Genomic DNA, 18,199 nt, shown 5'->3' on the forward strand with positions numbered 1-18,199 from the left:
ATGTGCTGGAGAGAATACTGTAAGTCTTGTGGAAACTGGGAGATCATTTAGATCTTATACTGCAGATCCCTCCTTCACAACGTAACTGGGTTGAGTAATTGAGAACTGAAACTGATATAGCAACTGCAAAAGCAATTTATGTCCATATTTCCAGATGCTGATGAGGTCATTAGATTATTTTCTGTAAGTGTCACTCTAAATATTTTCTTTTTTGGTCATATATCTCTTTTCCTCCTTTAAATTTCATGTACCTGATCCCAGCCTAAGCTAACTGAACCTCAGATACTTAATTAACAAAACTTTATCAGAAAGAGAGGGTGTAACAGACTTAACGCTTAACATGACATCAGAGCTGAAAGCAGCCATGATGGTCATGGGAGGTTTACAGAGCAGCTTCCTCACCATATGCTACACGACACAGTGCAGCCCACTTTATATCCATGGAAGTTTTTTACTTTCCTTGCACTTGTCTACTTGCACCCCATGTTCCATAAAAATGTCCACCTGATTTATTTAGACTGTATGTACTTTGAGACATAGGCTATTTGCTGCTTGATGGCTGCATGCTAATACGAACCATATAGCTCATCACTGTTTGAGCTCAAGGCAAAATGGTAATAAACATATGGGTAAAAAATAAACAATGATGTACAAGCCCTTTTTTCCATGTCTCATTAATGAATACTGTATGTGTTCAAACTCTACTGTAAAGGCCCTTAAATAATCAGCTGTTTATAGAATTTATCATCCATCATACAAAGTATAAAATTCATATCAAATATATATGTATCTATGAAATAAGTGAACTGAATAATTTGTCCTCAGTAATAGTTTCAGTACTCTGACAGTTATTTTACAATATTATACCTGCTCTCCAATATCTAGTAGAACCCAACACTTTCTAAGTCATGAGCAACATTCTTCAAGATGCTGTTCCAAATCCTCTACATGAAACATTAGTGCTCGTGCTACAGTTTCCCCCACTGTGCTAATCCTGCATAAGGGAATAATGTTGATATGGAGTGCCAATGCCATGACTACAGTTTTCCCTTCAAACTTCCAAGTACTGTTTTACAAGCAGTAACAGCATAGGAAGCATTTAATATCTGCACAAATATGTGAAGCTGCAGAAACTGCTTACAGTGGGAGTCTTGGAGGGTATAACCAGATAATTCTGCATTTGAAAGCCACGGCAAATTATCAAACATAGAGAACAAACCCTCTTTATTCTATCCAGCCTGTACTAATCACTCATGTATTCACACAGAACAGAACATGAAAGATAAAAATTGCTGAAGAACTTGAATGGCAACTCTTCCAGAGCTCTGACAAATAAGATACTGACCCTGCAACTTGCAGAAGAGAATGGACTCGGACGAAAGGACAGCCAAGAATATGTTAAATTATAAAGGTATTTTTTTAGCCAAGACTTATTCCTCTTAGTCATAAACAATGGACTGATTCCCAAATCTTACTACTCAAGGAAAAAGGAATACTGAAGAAATGAAAAATTTTAGTCCTGATGTCAGCCTTATTCAAAATTGCCTCCCCTGACCCCATAAGAAACAGCCCCCAACACTTGTATAACTTCTTGATAATCCTCCTTATCCAAAACAAACAAACAAACAAAAAATGGATCTGTGATATGAGACCTTTTGGTCTGGGAGAGATAAAAGATGTACACATTGGATTACCCACAGAATCACAAATGGCCAAGAAACCTCACGAGGGTCAAAAAGGACAGCTAACTAAGGTAATTATAAATCTGGTGTTAGCTGCCTCTCAGAGGGTACATGCAATATTTTCAAGGTAAATGCACTACAGCCTTCCAAACTCTGAACAAGAATTTCTTGTGTTTTTTTCTGAATCTTAGTAAGACTGTAATATGGATTCCTCTATTTCCTGGCAAAGCAATGAAGCAAATAACCATTGCTTTAGACAGCAGACATTCCTCGGGACCTTTCAGCAAGGTGTGCAAAAAGACTACATACACTGATATTGCAAATGAGTGTGTCAGCTCTCATGCTGTACTGATAGCTGTCGAATTGCATATTAAAAAAAAAGCAAGCAAATACTTCTTACCATGAAACCCTCAGTGTACTGAAACTGAGCTCTGGAACTGTCTTCTGCTGTGGGACTCAGGGGCTTAGGATCAGACATAGAGCGTTGCATCATCTTTGCCGCCTTTGGGCTTGATGGAGGAACCTTGGCAATGTCAGCATGCAGCATCTTCTGAGGGCTGATGTCATCAGTGATGGGTTTTTCATAGGGTACAAATGCTGACTCTATAACTTTGCTTGGTGAAACAGGTGAAATGGGTGAATAGAGAACTTTGGGAGATTTGGGAGGGGAAGGGACTACCTGCAATGTGGAGTCTGGACGAAGGTGGGATGAGTATCCTATCTCTAATGGTGTTGGGCGTTTTTTATCTTTCTGAGGAGATGAAGCTGACAGATATTGGGGACTTTGAGTATCTGACTCTGTCTCTGTTTGACATCCCAAACTTTCTCCTTTATATGTCTTTTCTGGAGCTGAAATGTGCTTTATGATTTCAACCTTAGCATCCAATCGGGCCCTGACTGAAGGTGTTCTTATTGTTCCTACAGGTTCTGTTTGTACTGAAATCTCTGCTACTGTCTGAACTGCAATACTAGATACTTTGGAGAATTGTTTAGCTTTGTCTGCCTCAGTGGTACTCTCACTGTATTTCACTACACGAGGCTTCCTTCTGGATGTGCTCGAAAGATCACATTCATCTTGATCTTCATCATCTGTCTGAACACTCGTATCAACACTCTTCTTAGTTCTCCGTCTCCTGTTTGTGTAACCTCTGTCTGCTCCGTCTTCATCGTCAGTTTGCACTCCACTGTCCACTATCTTTTTGAAGCACCGGGGCTCTTCTTCCACGGTTTCCTCAAGCTCCTCATATGGACCACGTAATTTTGGCATAGAACTTCTCTTTTTCAATTGCTTCTCCTCTCTAACATCAATATCCTTAAGAGACATTTCTGAAACAGAGCTTAGGATACCAGACCTAGGTATGTATTGGGTAATGCCATCAGACTGAACTGTATACCATGTTTGGCTTTGTGGAATTTCGATACCCAGTACTCCTGAAGCCGTAGTGGTTGCATCATCAGTAGGCCAAAACTGGCCATTTTCTGTGGTTGCATACTGTCCTTCCAAAAGTGTTTGATCTGTGGTAGTTTGTGGTGAGCCATTTCCTGACGGGTCATAACCATACTGATATATTTGACGAATTTTTTGCTCCTCTAACTGTTGGTGGAGCTGTTGTTGAAGTTGTTGGAATTGTTCAAGCTGCAACTGCTGCTGGGCTAATGTCTCTTGCCTCATCATAAACTGAGCTTGTCGTTCCTCCTCTTGCTGAAATAAGAGATGATGTTTCATGGATTGCAACTCCTCAAGCTTTTTTTGCACCATAAACTTCTCTTGTTCCCTAAATCTTTGAATTTCCTGACGTTCCCATTCCAGCTCTTCTGCAAAGCGCTGCTGCTTAATTTTCTCAAGCTCAAGAAGTTCACGTTCCAAATCAAGCTGCTGCTGTTTGCCTTCTTCAGGGGCAATGAGAAGGGCAACCTCATCTTCGATTACATCTGTATAAACTTCAGATGCTGTAGTTAAAGCAGGTATCAAGTTGGTTGGCTCAGTGGTAATAGTTTCTATAGTAAGAGGTGGTAACCCTGTCTCCATATCAATGGCAGTAATTGCACTATCTTTTTCAGCTGCCACTGTTGTCAAGAAACTGTATGATCTTGGGAGCGGTTGATTCTGTTGCAAAGTTGATAAAGAGGGCACTGAGTCAATTGTTTGGAGAGTAGGTAAATCTCTGACAGTTGTACTGAAAATAGAACCGGGTTGTGTAGTGATGGCAAATGTGGATGGGATTGGAGTCGCTACTGAAGAATAAACAACACCATTGGATGATCTTAAAACACTTCCAATGCCCAACTGGGAACCCAGAGATGATACCATTCTTGCTTGGGAATACTGTGGTGTACTGAGCCCGATGCCAGAAATCACCTGCCGAGTCTCTGGATAAGGACCAGTAGTCTTGCTTGAGTAATCCATAACCTCACCTGAAATTACAGGGCAAAGTTACAGTCCAGTCCCACAAAAGAATGCTGCTTTGCGGATTCTGAAAGTCATCCCGTCTTGATGAATTAAATGGGAAGGGGAAACTGCATGCAAATCTTCAGGTTAATGATCTACTTTAGATGTGAAGGAAACAGCATTTCTGAACATGCAGGCACATGCAGGCACCTCTGTGCAAAATACATATGTAAAATGAAGAAATGAAAAACACGTGTAATCCAGAATAATTTGTCACACTGTCCAAAAGAAAACAAAACAACAGAAGGAGGGGAAAAATAATAATAAAAAAAATCATCCTGAAATGAGGTGAGGAACATCAAAATTATATTTCAAAGAAAGATCTGCTGCTGTGTCATACTGACCTGTAGTAACTCTTCCAGAAGTAAGATCTACTGCTGCATCAGTTGCCCCAACTCGATAATCAAAGCTATTCTTGCTTTTGTATGCAAACAGTCCAGCTTCCGATAAGTTTGTGTCAGACATAGATGGTTTCATACCTCCCATTCCTCGGTAGCCATATGACCCTGAACGATCATACTGATAATGGTCATCTCTGTAACCAAAGCGATCTTCAGGAAGTGTAGTTGGCGGCTGCTGTGCTGTACAGCTCCTACCAAATGGCAATTTATAAACCATATCACAGCAGACAGCTCTTCTCCCTGCAGTCAGATCCACAGGCTTTTCATCATCTTCTATTACTGTTGTTATGACACCTGAAGTAGTTTCATCCATTGTTACTACTGTCCTGTGGGATTTTGTAGTGCTGAGGTCAACTGCTCCACTCTCCAGCGGCTCCTGAGAAGTGGAGAGATCAGTCCAGCCATTTGTAACACCAACAGGAGGTACAGTAACAGGCTTTGTAGTAGCCCATGTCACTGCATGTGTTGAAGTACCTAGGGATAAATTTATTGGCACTTCATCTCTACCTGCAGAGAATGCCTGGCTGCCTGTTACTCTGTATGCAGGCTCAAAATGTTTTGATGTTGTTAGCTGAAGCGGCGTTGTCATCGCATGTCCCAGATCCACAAGGCTGTCCATACTGGCAGTGTAGCTTACAGTGGCGGTGCAGGTCATTACAGTTACTGTCTCAGTGACTACAGACAGAGAAGGATCGGCAACACATGCAGTGCTAAGATTTATTATAGCTGGCTGGACAGTACTTACTGGCCGCCCACATGTATCACTTGCTGGCATTTGCCTTCTCACGTCCATGGAAACAGCAGACAGATCCATACAGCTGTCTCTCATTTCAATATCCATCTTAGTTAAAGTGCGAAGATCTATGACATCACCCAAAGGATGGAATCTTCCGTTCTCTCTATACCTGGGTTGATCTACTATATGTAGTGGCTCTGGAGGTATAGTAATAGCGACACTACCTAAACCAAAACCGGGCACTGGGCCCTTAACCACAGACACTGTGGTCTTGGTTAGCTCTGTTGTTACTACTTCTGATTTTGAACTAGGTATTTTTTCAAAAGTTGCCTGTGTTGTGACAGGAATAGCTTGCAAAGCACCTGAAATATACATACTCTGATCTGCCATACTTTGAATTTCCATAGTTTTCATGGATGGAGTAAAAATTGGTTGTATAGGCTGGGAAATCTGTTCTTTAGAAGGTTCTTCTAAAGGCCAGCTGGTAACAGCCTGACTAGTTATAGCTTCTGTGGGAGTTCCAGGCTCAGATGGCAGTGTGATGACAACATAGGTTTCCTGTGAGGGTTTTGTCAACCTTGGTGAAGATTTGTTAGAGTGTGGAGACAAAGGGGAAGTGGGAGAAGCTATTTTGTATTCAGCTGCAGAGACCAAATTCAGAGTCATACTTGAAGTCAATGACAAACCTATTGGTTTGGGCTGTGTTTCTGCTGGCTTATAAACAGCTATTGGGAGCGGAGGAACTGCTGGTTTAGGAGCAATTGGAGGTTTAGTTACTTCAGCAGGCCTGTGACTGAAAACAAGCCCTGCTGGAATGGAGGATGGTTTGGGTGGTACAGGAGGTGGTGTTGGGGTGTATGTTTTTGTGATAGGTACCACATGATTCTTTAATACAGCTGTGGACTCTAGTGTTGGAACCCTTGTGACTGAAGGTACCCCTGTGGGAGCTGTTGCTGCTGGAGTCTTAACCTGTGACTTCTTTTTGGGATAAATGGCTGGCTTGGGTAAAATAGGTGGAGGTAATGGCGGTGGAGGAGGTGGTGGAGGAGGAGGAGGTGGGGGTGGAGAAGGTTGTGCAGAAGAATCCAAAGAAGAGCTTCTAAAAAGCGAGAATACTTTGGATGTTACAGCAGGAGCTGAGGAAGGCACAGAGACCATGCTGGTCTTTCTTACAACACTGGGGGTGGGTACAGAAGATTTCTCTGATGCAGGCTCTGTAACTGGTTCTGATGCTATACATACAGGTGGTTGCTCAGATGTAGCACTAGTCAAATTAATCCTTGTCATATCAACATCCAATTCTTTGTGTGAATCTTCATGATGAATTTTGACAATGCCAGCCTCTGCTGTACTTTTCATTTTTCTAGCTGCTTCCTTTTCTGCTTTGGAGGTATCAAAGGTAATGATATCAGTTGCATATTGCTTGGGTTTTATAACTGTAGTTGCCACTACTGAGGGTGCAGTTTCAGGTAAACAAACTGCAGCTTGGTCCACACTTTCCACATCTGATGCTATAGATGGCTTTTTAGTGGCTTCAGCAATAGATTCATAAGGCATGCTCACTTCAGAGTACTCTCTTGTCGATGTTAAGGGAACTTGGGTTATTATCCTGACACCTTCAGAATCTGCTAGTTTACTTACAGCATCTGCTGTTTCTACATAACCTGGGGTTGCACTATCTATAGGTGATGAACTATCTGTGGTACAAACTGAAGATGTAGATGATGTTAAGGAAGCTGTATCAGAAGGTAAAACTGATGCAGCACCTTCTGATGTCTCAGAGTATGTCAACATTGATGTTTCATGAGAAATTATTTCTTGAATTTCTCTGGCATAATCTGTTAAGTATTCATCTTCAATTTCCTCTGCTGTAAAATGCTGTGTTATTTTAACATCTGGAATAGAAAGTGCTGTGCTACTGACAGGTGATACATCTGAGATAGCTGAAGTAGTGCTTGATGTTAAAGATGTACTATCCACTATTTCTCCAACACTAGATACCTTTGTATCAGATATGGGAACGAAACCTGAAGTTGGTTGTGTTGGACTGGACCCGGGGGTTAGCTGCATTCTCTGTCTTTTCATAAGCTCTTCATAAGCAGCTTCTGCATCTAACAACTGCTTTTCCTCAGTGGTGGAAGCTACTGTGCTGTCTAATACAACAATTTCATGACTTTCTGGGATAATGTAAGAACTAGAAACAATATCTTCTTGAGGCACAATAGAATGTAAAGTCTCAACACTATAGTAGTCTTTCTGTAGATCAGTAATTTTCTGTGCTTCTTCATAGATCTGTTCTGAAGCTCTTATTTTTTTCTCTTTTCCTCTCTGTTGTATATATTCATTGCTCTCATCTTGTCTCATTACAAGATTAGTATCAATAGTTCCATTGTAAGTATCCTCTACTAAAGATTCATAAATATAATCCTCTATTAGCATTCCACCATATAAAGATTCTTTTTCAAATACTTCATCTTTTTCATTTGCAATTTGAAATGACTTGGACTTATGGGTCTTATGCATCATCTCCTCATATACCTCTTCGGCACTTTTCAATGTCTTTTGACCACTTTCTTCTTTTGGGAGTCCAATTTGTTGTTCATCTGTTGGTGAGTATAGAGAGACAGCAGTAGGCAATTTGTAAACTTTTTGTACTTCTATTATTTTTTCTGGGCTGATTTCAAATCCTTCAGGATCTGACTCAATACTAGGTGAATATTCAGAACAGGAAGATCTGTGCAGCTCTTCCATTTCTGCTGCCTGTCGTAATTCTTCTGTTGGAGATGCATCTTCAATGGGAGAAAGATTACTTGGTGGAGTCTTTGGATGTTCCCTTCTTCTCTGAGCTCTTAGTTCTTCCTTGTCCTTTTTAGATTTTTTGCTAGAACTTTTTCTTTGTTGCTGTTCTAATTCACGCTGTTTCTCTTGTTCCTTTAGCAGTTCTTCCTCTTCCCGTAGTTCTTCTTCTTCTGAAGAATCTTCAATAGTTGGAAGAAGAGGACCATGCGACCGATGTCTGGCTTTGCGCTGTTGTTTGCTCTCCCCTCCCATTTTTTTGTGACTAGGACTGCTGTCACTATCTTCATCAAGTGATGACACTGAAGTAGGAGATGTACCTGGTGTGAAACTAGAAGCATGTAAACTAGAAGACCCTTCTCCTCTAGATCTATCTTCTGGTGAATCTGTAAGACTCTCCATCTCTAGCTCAGGCTCTTCATCAAAATATAAAATACCTTTCTGCTGTTCAGATGCTTCAGAATATTTGTTTGTTATTGTACTATTTAATTCTATTGTTTTGAAACGCCGAAGGCCTCCTCCTCCTGTTACTGCAAGTTCTTCACCATCTTGACTTTTAGTTTCTCTGTATTTTGGCTCTGGGCTTTCATCAAAAGTCTCATCATCATCATCATGCCATGAATGTCTTCTTCCTGCATCCTCATCATAGCCTGCACTACTTTTCCGTGCCATTCTTCTATGTTTTCCAGCTGTTCCTTTGGCTTTGCTTTTCACTTCTTCTTTCTTTTGGCTTTCAGTTACACTGATCTCTTTGAGTTGATTTCTGATGAATTCATCATCTTCAGAACCTGAGGCGTCTTCATCAGCACTCATCTCTATAATCTGTTTTCTAATGAAGTCTTCCTCATCACCTGATCCCTGACTGTCGTCTCGTTTGTACTCATCACTGCTTGAAGAACCAACACTAGCTCTTCTTTTTCTCCTTGGGACAGGTGAGTTTTCACTCTCACTGCTGTCTTCCACAGAATCATAGCGTTGTCTTCTTGCCGATATGTCATCTCCTTCATCTTCTTCCTTGTAGTCTGCCCGGGAGGAAGCACTTCCTTTGCCATCTTCTACAATGGTTCCTTCACCTTCTTGAATAGCTTCTATGTCTTCCTCATCTGAACTGTAAGACTCTGGAGTGACTGGCAAAGGCTTTGTTTTTTGTTGATCCTTTGTCTGTTCACCGTATGTTTCATAAAGGTCTTTGCTTTTCGCAGATTTTTCATCAGAAAGCGTGCTTGCCTGAGCTTCCAAAATAGACAGTACAGTGCTTTCCAATTTAGCTAGATCTGAAGGGCTTGGTGGACTTTCTTGTGAAATAGTGTCTTTTTTATTAGATTCTCTGAGTAAATCCTTTTCATCACTGGGGATATGACTTGGAATTTCACCAAGTGAACTTGATATCCCATCAGAAGAATACCCGGTGTCACTCAAACCTTGTGGACTTTTCTGTTGCTGAGAGCTTGATGTGTCTGATTTGTCATCCTCCTTTTCCTAAAAAAATAAATACATACGCGTGTGTATATATTTATATATAAATTCTTAATGCCTCCAGGCAATTAAATACATGTGATTTTTTTTCTAAAAGATGAGTTAATGTCTCAGATGAAAAATTATGATGCCAGGAAGAATTATATTAAACCATAAAAGACTGAACACTAATTTTGTTGTTCAGAGCCATTAAAATAATACAAAAAGTTCCCCAAATTTTGAGTTTTTGCATTGAATCTAACTATGCTTTGCATGGCTGTCCACGCTGGCAACTGATTTTATTAGTTGTAAGATGATCTTCTATTTTTCAATATAAACAAATACTGTATTTATTGTTTTCAGAACACTTACTAATGATAATCTATCATTTGTTCATATATGCATGGGACAAGTTGTTTGGGGGTTAATTTAAATGAAGATTTTTAATTACTTATGTTTCAAAACTGCCTACATAGCTCTAGATACAAAGTAATACAGCTTGCCAAACATCAGCCTGCAGTATTTCAGGGGTCTGCTCCTTTCTTTGCCCATTTAATCTTTTATAATTGTCTAGCAATACGTCAATCTTCTCAAATTTTGGACCTATAGTTTCATTTTGTTGATTTAAGTGTTACAGATTGTAACATGCAACAGAATACATGGAGTATTGAAGCATGATTTAATGCAATTTGGAATGTCCCCTTATCTTCAGTTCGGCACTGTACAAACATTTTCTGAGTATCTCACAAAAAAGAAGTTTCTCAGTAAATTTGTAATGCAGAGGTAAGCTGCTGGTAGGGAAGTGTAATTGCAGGGAGGAAAGCACGATGGTCAGCTATTGATCAAAGGAAATAAGGAAGCAAAGAAGGCAGGCATACCTGCCTGAGCATCATAACCCATGCTTTCCTTCTCATCCCTAATTAAACACCCTCAGTCATCCTCCTAGCTTCCAGATCCTTCTACACCATTCTGAATGACAAGCACCTCTATCTCCTTCTTTAAATAACAAAAATACCAAGAATAACCTACAACAAGTATTTCCACACCAGAGTTTCCCTCGTCCTTCTCTCAACTGTGAAATGCTCTGTACTTAGTGAAAGTACCTCACCATTTGGCTAACAAAACAGCTCACTTTCCAAATGACAGGTCATCTTAGCTGTCATCTCACAAAGTGTCCCCACCTCCACTAGCAATTTGAGAACAAGCATCCCAGTCTCCTGATTTTAATAATATGATGTGATCTCCACATTTGTTGTGGCCCTTAATAATATAAATAGGTAATATTTATCAACTTTGCTAATCTAAGTCAATGATTTCTGAAGTACAGCAAATCACTTATTTAAATCTTTAATTTATCAACTTTCTTGACAATATGCCAAGTTAAAAAAAATACTGTGGAATAAATATGTTAAGAAAATTATGCAAATGCTTAATTATAATTTAAAGGTACATTTACACTCATGTTAAGTTGCTATCAATTACAAGTATTTTCAAATGTTTATTTACACTAAAGGTATATTTAATGCCAAAATCTCATAAACCAAATATTTGTTATTGTCAGTTATTTTATTTTTAAAAACCAGCCAAGTTTTTTCATTATTTAATTTACATTTATTTAAAGTACCTGTTCTTGCCTAGAAACACATCACTGTGCACATAATCCTACATTAAAACACTAATATTAATATTAGTATCAATATTACAGTAATCTACTAATTAATATTTTATTAAGTAATCTCCATTTCACAGGAGTGATTTATTATATGCTTTGCAAAATCAGATACTACCTTGAATATAAACTACATCTGTTCTTACCAATATTGTAACCAATATGATAAACTCAAATATCTGATATCAGAGCAAAATCTATTGCAATTAAAAAACAAATATGAAAACAAATATTTCTAAGGACTACTCTAATGATAAGGCTGTGATTAATATATAAATATGGAGAAACCTATAGTACTCCAAACAACTTTGGGAAGTCATCACCACTTAAACACTTCAGCACTTATTATTCTGAAAAATGTAGTCTGGGATATTCTCCAGCCCTTAATGACAGATTTATATAAACTCTTCACAAAAAGTCAGCAATGAAGCATAGTTAAAAATTCTAGGGTTTGTATGTTGTATTTACATTTTTGTTCCCTTTATTAAAGAAGAAAGTGCTTAAGGGGAATTTATTGGGCTATGTTTTAAAAAATACACATTTCATTAAACCAAAGGATTTTTCCATCTAGAAATATCATGCCCCTCACTAAAATTTCACCTATGACATTTGATTGTTATTTTTTATTTTCTTTCCAGTATGTTCATACTTATAAAGACATACTCAAGCAAACACACTGTGATCAATTTAGATGAGCTACTAGAAAATCCAAACATTGTTCAAGCTCAGAAGGCCTCCTAGGAGTTGATGGACTGACTGCGTCCATCTAGTGAGAGTGACTCTGTCAGATCCTGGTTCTCCACAGGGAGATGAAGTGATACAGTGACTTGTAAAGCAGAGACAGAAGGCATCAACTAAAGAGTTAAGCTCAAAAATAGGGAGACAACAACTGGTCATGGAACAACTTTAGCCATTCGCCTTGTGATGGTGCCACTATCTGTGAGTCCAACGTGTAGTACCTACTCAGTGACCAAACCAGAGGAGATGGCAATGAATATTGCTATTGCCTGCCCTGTTGTTGAACCTCAGTGTATGCCGTAACATCACTGCTATGAATAATAGGAAACTGAATACAGGAAAGTGCTATTTGTGCAGTAAGGAGAAGAAAAAGATCTACAATAAGGAGGGACTTCTTTTATGACTAGAAATAGACATGATGAGAAAATTCAACTTTCTTTTTAAGGCTACCATAATATGAAAATATTTTCTATCATTTTTGTATGTATAGTTGTCTGCTCCGTGATATGTCATGCAAAAATTATCCTGCACATCATGTTTCAAGATCATATGCATGTAACTTACAATAAATAACATTTGGTCTTTGTGCTGCTTTTCCTAATTTCCTGCAGCCTGAGAACTAGAAGATTGTCATTAGCTACATCTATTCTTAAATGACTGGTAATTAATTTTCTACAGGGTTGGCCATCACATACACAAAGAGAGCATAATTGACAAACTTTTAAACATACCATAAACATAAGATTTTTAGACGATTAACAAAATATCCAAACTTTTAAACATACCATAAACATCATAAGATTTTTAGACGATTAACAAAATATTGCAGAAACAATGCTGCTAAGGATCATATATATATTCAACAACTCTTGGAGAATGAAAAATGTATTTTAATCAAAAAAACACTTTTTTTCTTGTAAAGTAGGAAGTACTTTGGTACATGTTGAATTACTGGGCCTTTCTGAGTAGTTGAATGGCATTTTTTCTGAAAGTTTGCCTACTGTGAGTTTTTAACACTGGACAAATTTAGGTCTAATACAGACATTGAAGGGAGGATCTTCCTGAGACATGAGGAACAAAGACACTTATAAAAGCTGCAGGCTGCATAAGACTGTTTAAAAACAGCAAATGTAACCTGTTTAACTAATGGTAAAAATAATCTACTGTAGGATGTATTTGTACTGTTCTAGTGGCATTTCTACAGTGTCAATGTCAATACATCATACACCTATTTTGCATTGGAAGTTTTTGCTTTAGAAGTATTATTTATTCTTACACTTCCTGACTTTTAATATTCTTATTTGAAAATATAAAACTTAGTGCTTTACAAAGTCCCACTGGTTATCAAATTCAGTCAGAACTCTATTAAAAAGAAAACTGTGATTAAAAAAAAAAAATCTTGTCAGTTTTTTGAATTATTTACAGCTAGTAAGATTACATTCTGTTGCGCAGAACAGAAATTTTATTTTGCAACGGATTTTTAAAAGGTCATTCTTTATAGAAGAAATAAAGATACTTACATTATCTAAAAAAAAAAGTTTCAGAGAGTGAAAAAAAGACTTTGGTTGACTAAACTCTTTAATCTGTATTTGGATTTTATGTTCTCAAAATGAAACATTTTATTTTTGTCCAGAAAAACTGCTTACATATAAGCCTTTTCCTCCTTATTCTGGCTCTCTGGTCTGTGTTTTGTCACTAATGGCTTGTGTTAGAATAATGATGTCAATTTACAATATATTAATTTCTACCTGGTTACACCACCTAAGCACACAATCATTCCTCAGTAAACATAAGAAGGTGGTAATAAGGGCACTTATATAATATAGCTGATGTGTTGTAAATATATGTCCAGTTTACACCATGGTAATATGTTCATGTAGATATGCTGAACTACTTCTATGTTAATTTGTGAGTTCCAAGATGACTGTTCTATACTGACAAACCGTACAACATAACCGTCCAAGATTTCTAGGCATACCTGTTAGAACAGCTAACTGCTATTGCACGTGTGAATAGTCAATATTACAAGATGGTTTTTCAGGAGAAGGACCTGTAAATCATGAGCAAGTCAGTTTATTCTGTAAAACTTTTTTGAAGAAATTACAGTTTAAAATATTACTGAAAAAATAATGTTTTGAAGAAAAAAATGGCTTTACAATACCTTAAATCATACTTTGAGATCCAAATATTTAAAAATGTTTCAATATTTAAGTCACTTTTGTTTCAAAGGATGCCAGATCTCTAAATACAATTGATATCTGTGATTTTCCAAGGATCATTTTACTGACTGTACTGGATCAGAACTTTAGCCTCTCCATGTCTTTAGGGACTTGTTGGGGTGTTGCTGTCTTTTTTTTTTTTTAGTGAAAAATGAGGATAGTATTATTTACTTATCTCATTGGAATACTACAAGAGGTAGTAATTAGCATTTGCACAGATTTGCATATAAAATGGCATCAGCAGTTTGTCAAGTGCAGAAAGTATTAGATTTTCCCTTGCATCCCTATTTAAAAATATACCTACCCGAAATCCTTCATATGATTCTGTCCTGAAATACATGTAAAATATATTCTTCAGTGTCTGAATATTGTCCTTTACCCACTGAAATGGAATCAATGATGTGTGATATCTAAATTGTTATCTCCTCTTCCACTTCTGTCACATGCTTTCTTGGGAAGAATTGTATCTAGCAGTGTTTGATGTACAGTACGGAGAACATTAAAATACTTCAGTAAATAAAAATTTAAAAAATCAGTTATTTTTTTGAAGTACCAGCTAGTTGAGGCACTAGCTTTATTTTTAATTCTGAACAATTTGAGCTGCTTTTTTTTTTTTTTTTTGAACGATTCTTCCAAGGAGCAAAAAAGGGGGAAAAAAGGAAAAAAAGTCTTTTTGTGTAAAAATAGCTACTCCTTTTTCATTCATTGAATTCTGGTTTGTATTTCAGTGTGTTCTAATTTTAAAAATACTTATAAGTAGATATGTATGTTTTTTTTTTAATTCATTAAACTTCTGCTTTAAAAACTTTAGCTAAGTGTGCTTCAAAGTCTGATAATAAAAGAAAGATAATCCCTATTTATGGTATTAACTCAGTAAGTCCTGATTTCAGTTAGGAGTGGGAGGAAGTGAAAAATAAGTGAAATAAGAGTGAAATATATGTGTGCGTCACACTAGAAATCACTAATTAATTTACAATTAAAATCTGTCGCTATCAGAGATGGAAATCTAATATATGTATCTTAGATTTGTCCGGAGTATTTAACCTCCTTATAGAACATAAAAATGACTAGACAGGACTGAGACTAGCATGTGATGAAAATTTTCCCTTACAAATGCTTTTCAACAAAAAAAAACCCCGCAAATTTTTAACAAAAGTAACAAAATTCTAAGTCTACTTCTTAGGTTTTCTAATACGAATTTAAAAAAAAGTGACATTTTGTTAACAAAATTAAACTTACTCTTCTTGGAAAGCCCTGCAACAGTGTCTTATGTTTGATACGAGATAATCAAATTGATAATAGGATTTTCTTAGATCTCCTCCTTGTTTCTTCCAGAAGGGAAGATTTCTGACTATGTTACTTTGAGCATAATTCAGAGATTCCCTCAGTACAATCACTGGACACCATACCTCTTGATATCACCAAGAGGAGGAAACACAACATCTGATAGGAGATGTATTTCAGACAGGAAACTTGGTTTATAAAAATAGTAGTATTCTCCACAGAACAATTTCTGAATCAGAATATTTTTCTGTCCAAATAATTTGGTTATCACAAGGAAGAAAAATAAAACAAAAAAACCACCCTTTTTGAGTGGGATTATTTGAAAACATAATTTTGGCAAAGGTTAAACACTTTTCCTAAACCTACTCCTACTTTCATAACATGATAATCAGCACCTAATTTGCGGTGGTGATATAAATAAACTAGCAGTTTTCATTTCTCAACAAATCGTGTATATTACTCACTTCAGCTGATAAATGACTTGTTGGTGACTTCACATCCAGCAAATGCATTTATTTAAGAAATGCAGACTTCTAGTACATGCTGTCATAAACTCATCCATTCATCTGACTTGAGAGCCCACCAAGAGCCCTACCTAAAAGTACTTGTCCATATGAGATAAACAAATGAAATTGTAAAAAGATATAAATATTGCATACTTTAACATACCATGTTCAGGCATCACGAAGTATTCCTCAAATGTTTATTATATTTTGGTATTGCAAAACACTGTACATTTTACCATCACAGATTATTCCCTTTTGGGATTAAGAACTATGAAAATACTCCCATTTCAACAATTAAACTCCAAAGTCCGGAAAGTCTACAGAAGCAGGTAAATAAATCAGAAATATTGGAAATATTATTAAACAGGAATTTTGCCTTAGTTTCAAATGCCTAACTGCTTGAGACTGAAAATCATGCAAGAAGTGTTGAAAAGTTGCATGTAGAGCATAGGACTAACTGGTGAAACTTTCACTCAATGGGAGTCATTGATTTTATAATTTAGTATCATCCCGTACAGAGAATAACCATAAAGAGCAGGAAGACATAAAGGAGAAGGTCTGTCAGGATCAAATTTTAAATTGTAGCAAGGCAGAAGGGGGGTGGGAGGGAGAAAGCCACTTACTATTTTTTCTCTTACTGCTTCCACATGGTCAGTTCCTGGCAAAGGTGCTGTTTGAACAGGAATTTCTTCTTCCTGAGCTTTTTCAGCTTTCAAAACCATTTGTGAAATCCCAGTTGTCAAGCCCTCTTTCTTAACATCCTCTTGCTTCTTAGCTTGCAGTCCCTTATAAGGTGCTTCAACTTCTGCTTTCTGTTCAGCAACATGGTCTTTAGTCTCAGCTGTAATTTGTTCTTTTTTGTCCTCTGGATGTGGTGCGCGCTCTTCAGGGAGCACAGGTTTTTTATTTTCTTCCAATGTGCTTAGGGGTTTCTTCTGGTCTGAACTTACTGTTGCAGGAATTTTATCTGCTGAAAGTGTCTTTGACAGTTTCTCTTGCTGAAGTTTTGATTCTTCTTTTTGAGCTTCCTGTTGGATTTTCTCCACTGACGAAGTTTTCGTGATTTTCTCATGTTGAAGTTTTGGATCTTCTTTCTGAATTCCATGTTGGATTTTATCAACTGAAACTGCTTTTGACAATTTGACCTCCTGAAGTTGTGCATCTTCCTTCTGAGCTGCAGGCTGGATTTTGTCAGCTGATAGTGCCTTTGCCATTTTCATCTGTTGGAGTTTTGGGTCTTCCTTCTGAATTCCATGTAAAATTTTGTCAGCTGAGGGTATCTTTGCCAATTTTGCCTCTTGAAGTTTTATGTCTTCCTTCTGAACTCCATGCAAAATTTTATCAGCTGAGGATGTTTTTGCCAGTTTTGCTTCTTGAAATTTTGCATCCTCCTTCTGAACTCCATGCAAAATTTTATCAGCTGAGGATGTTTTTGCCAGTTTTGCTTCTTGAAATTTTGCATCCTCCTTCTGACCTCCATGCAAAATTTTATCAGATGAGGCTGTCTTTGTCAGTTTTGTTTGCTGGAGTCTTGGGTCTTCCTTCTGAGAAACACGTTGGATTTTATCAGCTGAAGGTGTCTTGACAAGTTTTCCCTGCTTAAGTTTTGCATCTTCTTTTTGAATTCCTTGTTGGATTTTATCAGCTGACAATATTTTTTCCAGTCTCCCCTGCTGAAGTTTTGGAACTTCCTTCTGAACGCCTGGTTCTTCTTTCGGTTTTGCTGCTGCTGGAGTAGGCGGTGTGGAAGTCTTCTGAGAGGAATGTGAGACAGCAGGCATAGGCTGTTTTTGAGGAGTAGCAGGTGGTTTGGATACTGGTTGTGAAGGGCCTGTTTTCGGAAGTGGCACCTTGCCCATGTCCCCAAGTTGTCCTGACATTGCCCTTTGGGTCTGGCAGTTTAAGCACAGCCACTCCTGTACCTGTGATACAACAAATATATGAAGTTACTTATTTGAAAACATAACAGTAAAATCATACGGCTTTTTCAACTGATACAGTTGAACACTTTTAATCTGAATGCTATGCATACTGAAAAGTTATTTTCTTTGTTTGCTGCTCTTGCAGGAAGATCCATAACACCTTTCTAACAGAAATGAAGCATGAAAGGTTCCAGAAAGCCAAGCTGAACAAATGTAAAAATATACTGTGAAAACTAACAGCACTTACATTGTTCCAAAGTATTGATGACCTTTATGCACAAAGTTTGCTTGTCTATTTCTAACATCTCTTGTTTTCTAAAGCCTCTATAATCTATAGATAGT

At 37.5% G+C, this 18,199-nt stretch overlaps 1 protein-coding gene across 1 annotated transcript; it reads right to left on the reverse strand.

Moving 5' to 3' along the window:
* Positions 1 to 2,082: 2,082 nt before the first annotated feature.
* Positions 2,083 to 17,872, reverse strand: PCLO (piccolo presynaptic cytomatrix protein; the record flags this gene model as incomplete). The annotated part of the gene is made up of 4 exons (XM_009576176.1): positions 2,083 to 4,097; positions 4,476 to 9,543; positions 16,559 to 17,259; positions 17,410 to 17,872. Coding segments are annotated over 4 exons (8,247 nt in total), but the record flags the coding sequence as incomplete, so codon positions are not given.
* Between the last annotated feature and the right edge of the window lie 327 nt (positions 17,873 to 18,199).

Source organism: Fulmarus glacialis, unplaced genomic scaffold (genome assembly GCF_000690835.1).
Source record: "Fulmarus glacialis isolate BGI_N327 unplaced genomic scaffold, ASM69083v1 scaffold16504, whole genome shotgun sequence".
In the NCBI taxonomy this organism is placed as follows: Eukaryota; Metazoa; Chordata; class Aves; order Procellariiformes; family Procellariidae; genus Fulmarus; species Fulmarus glacialis.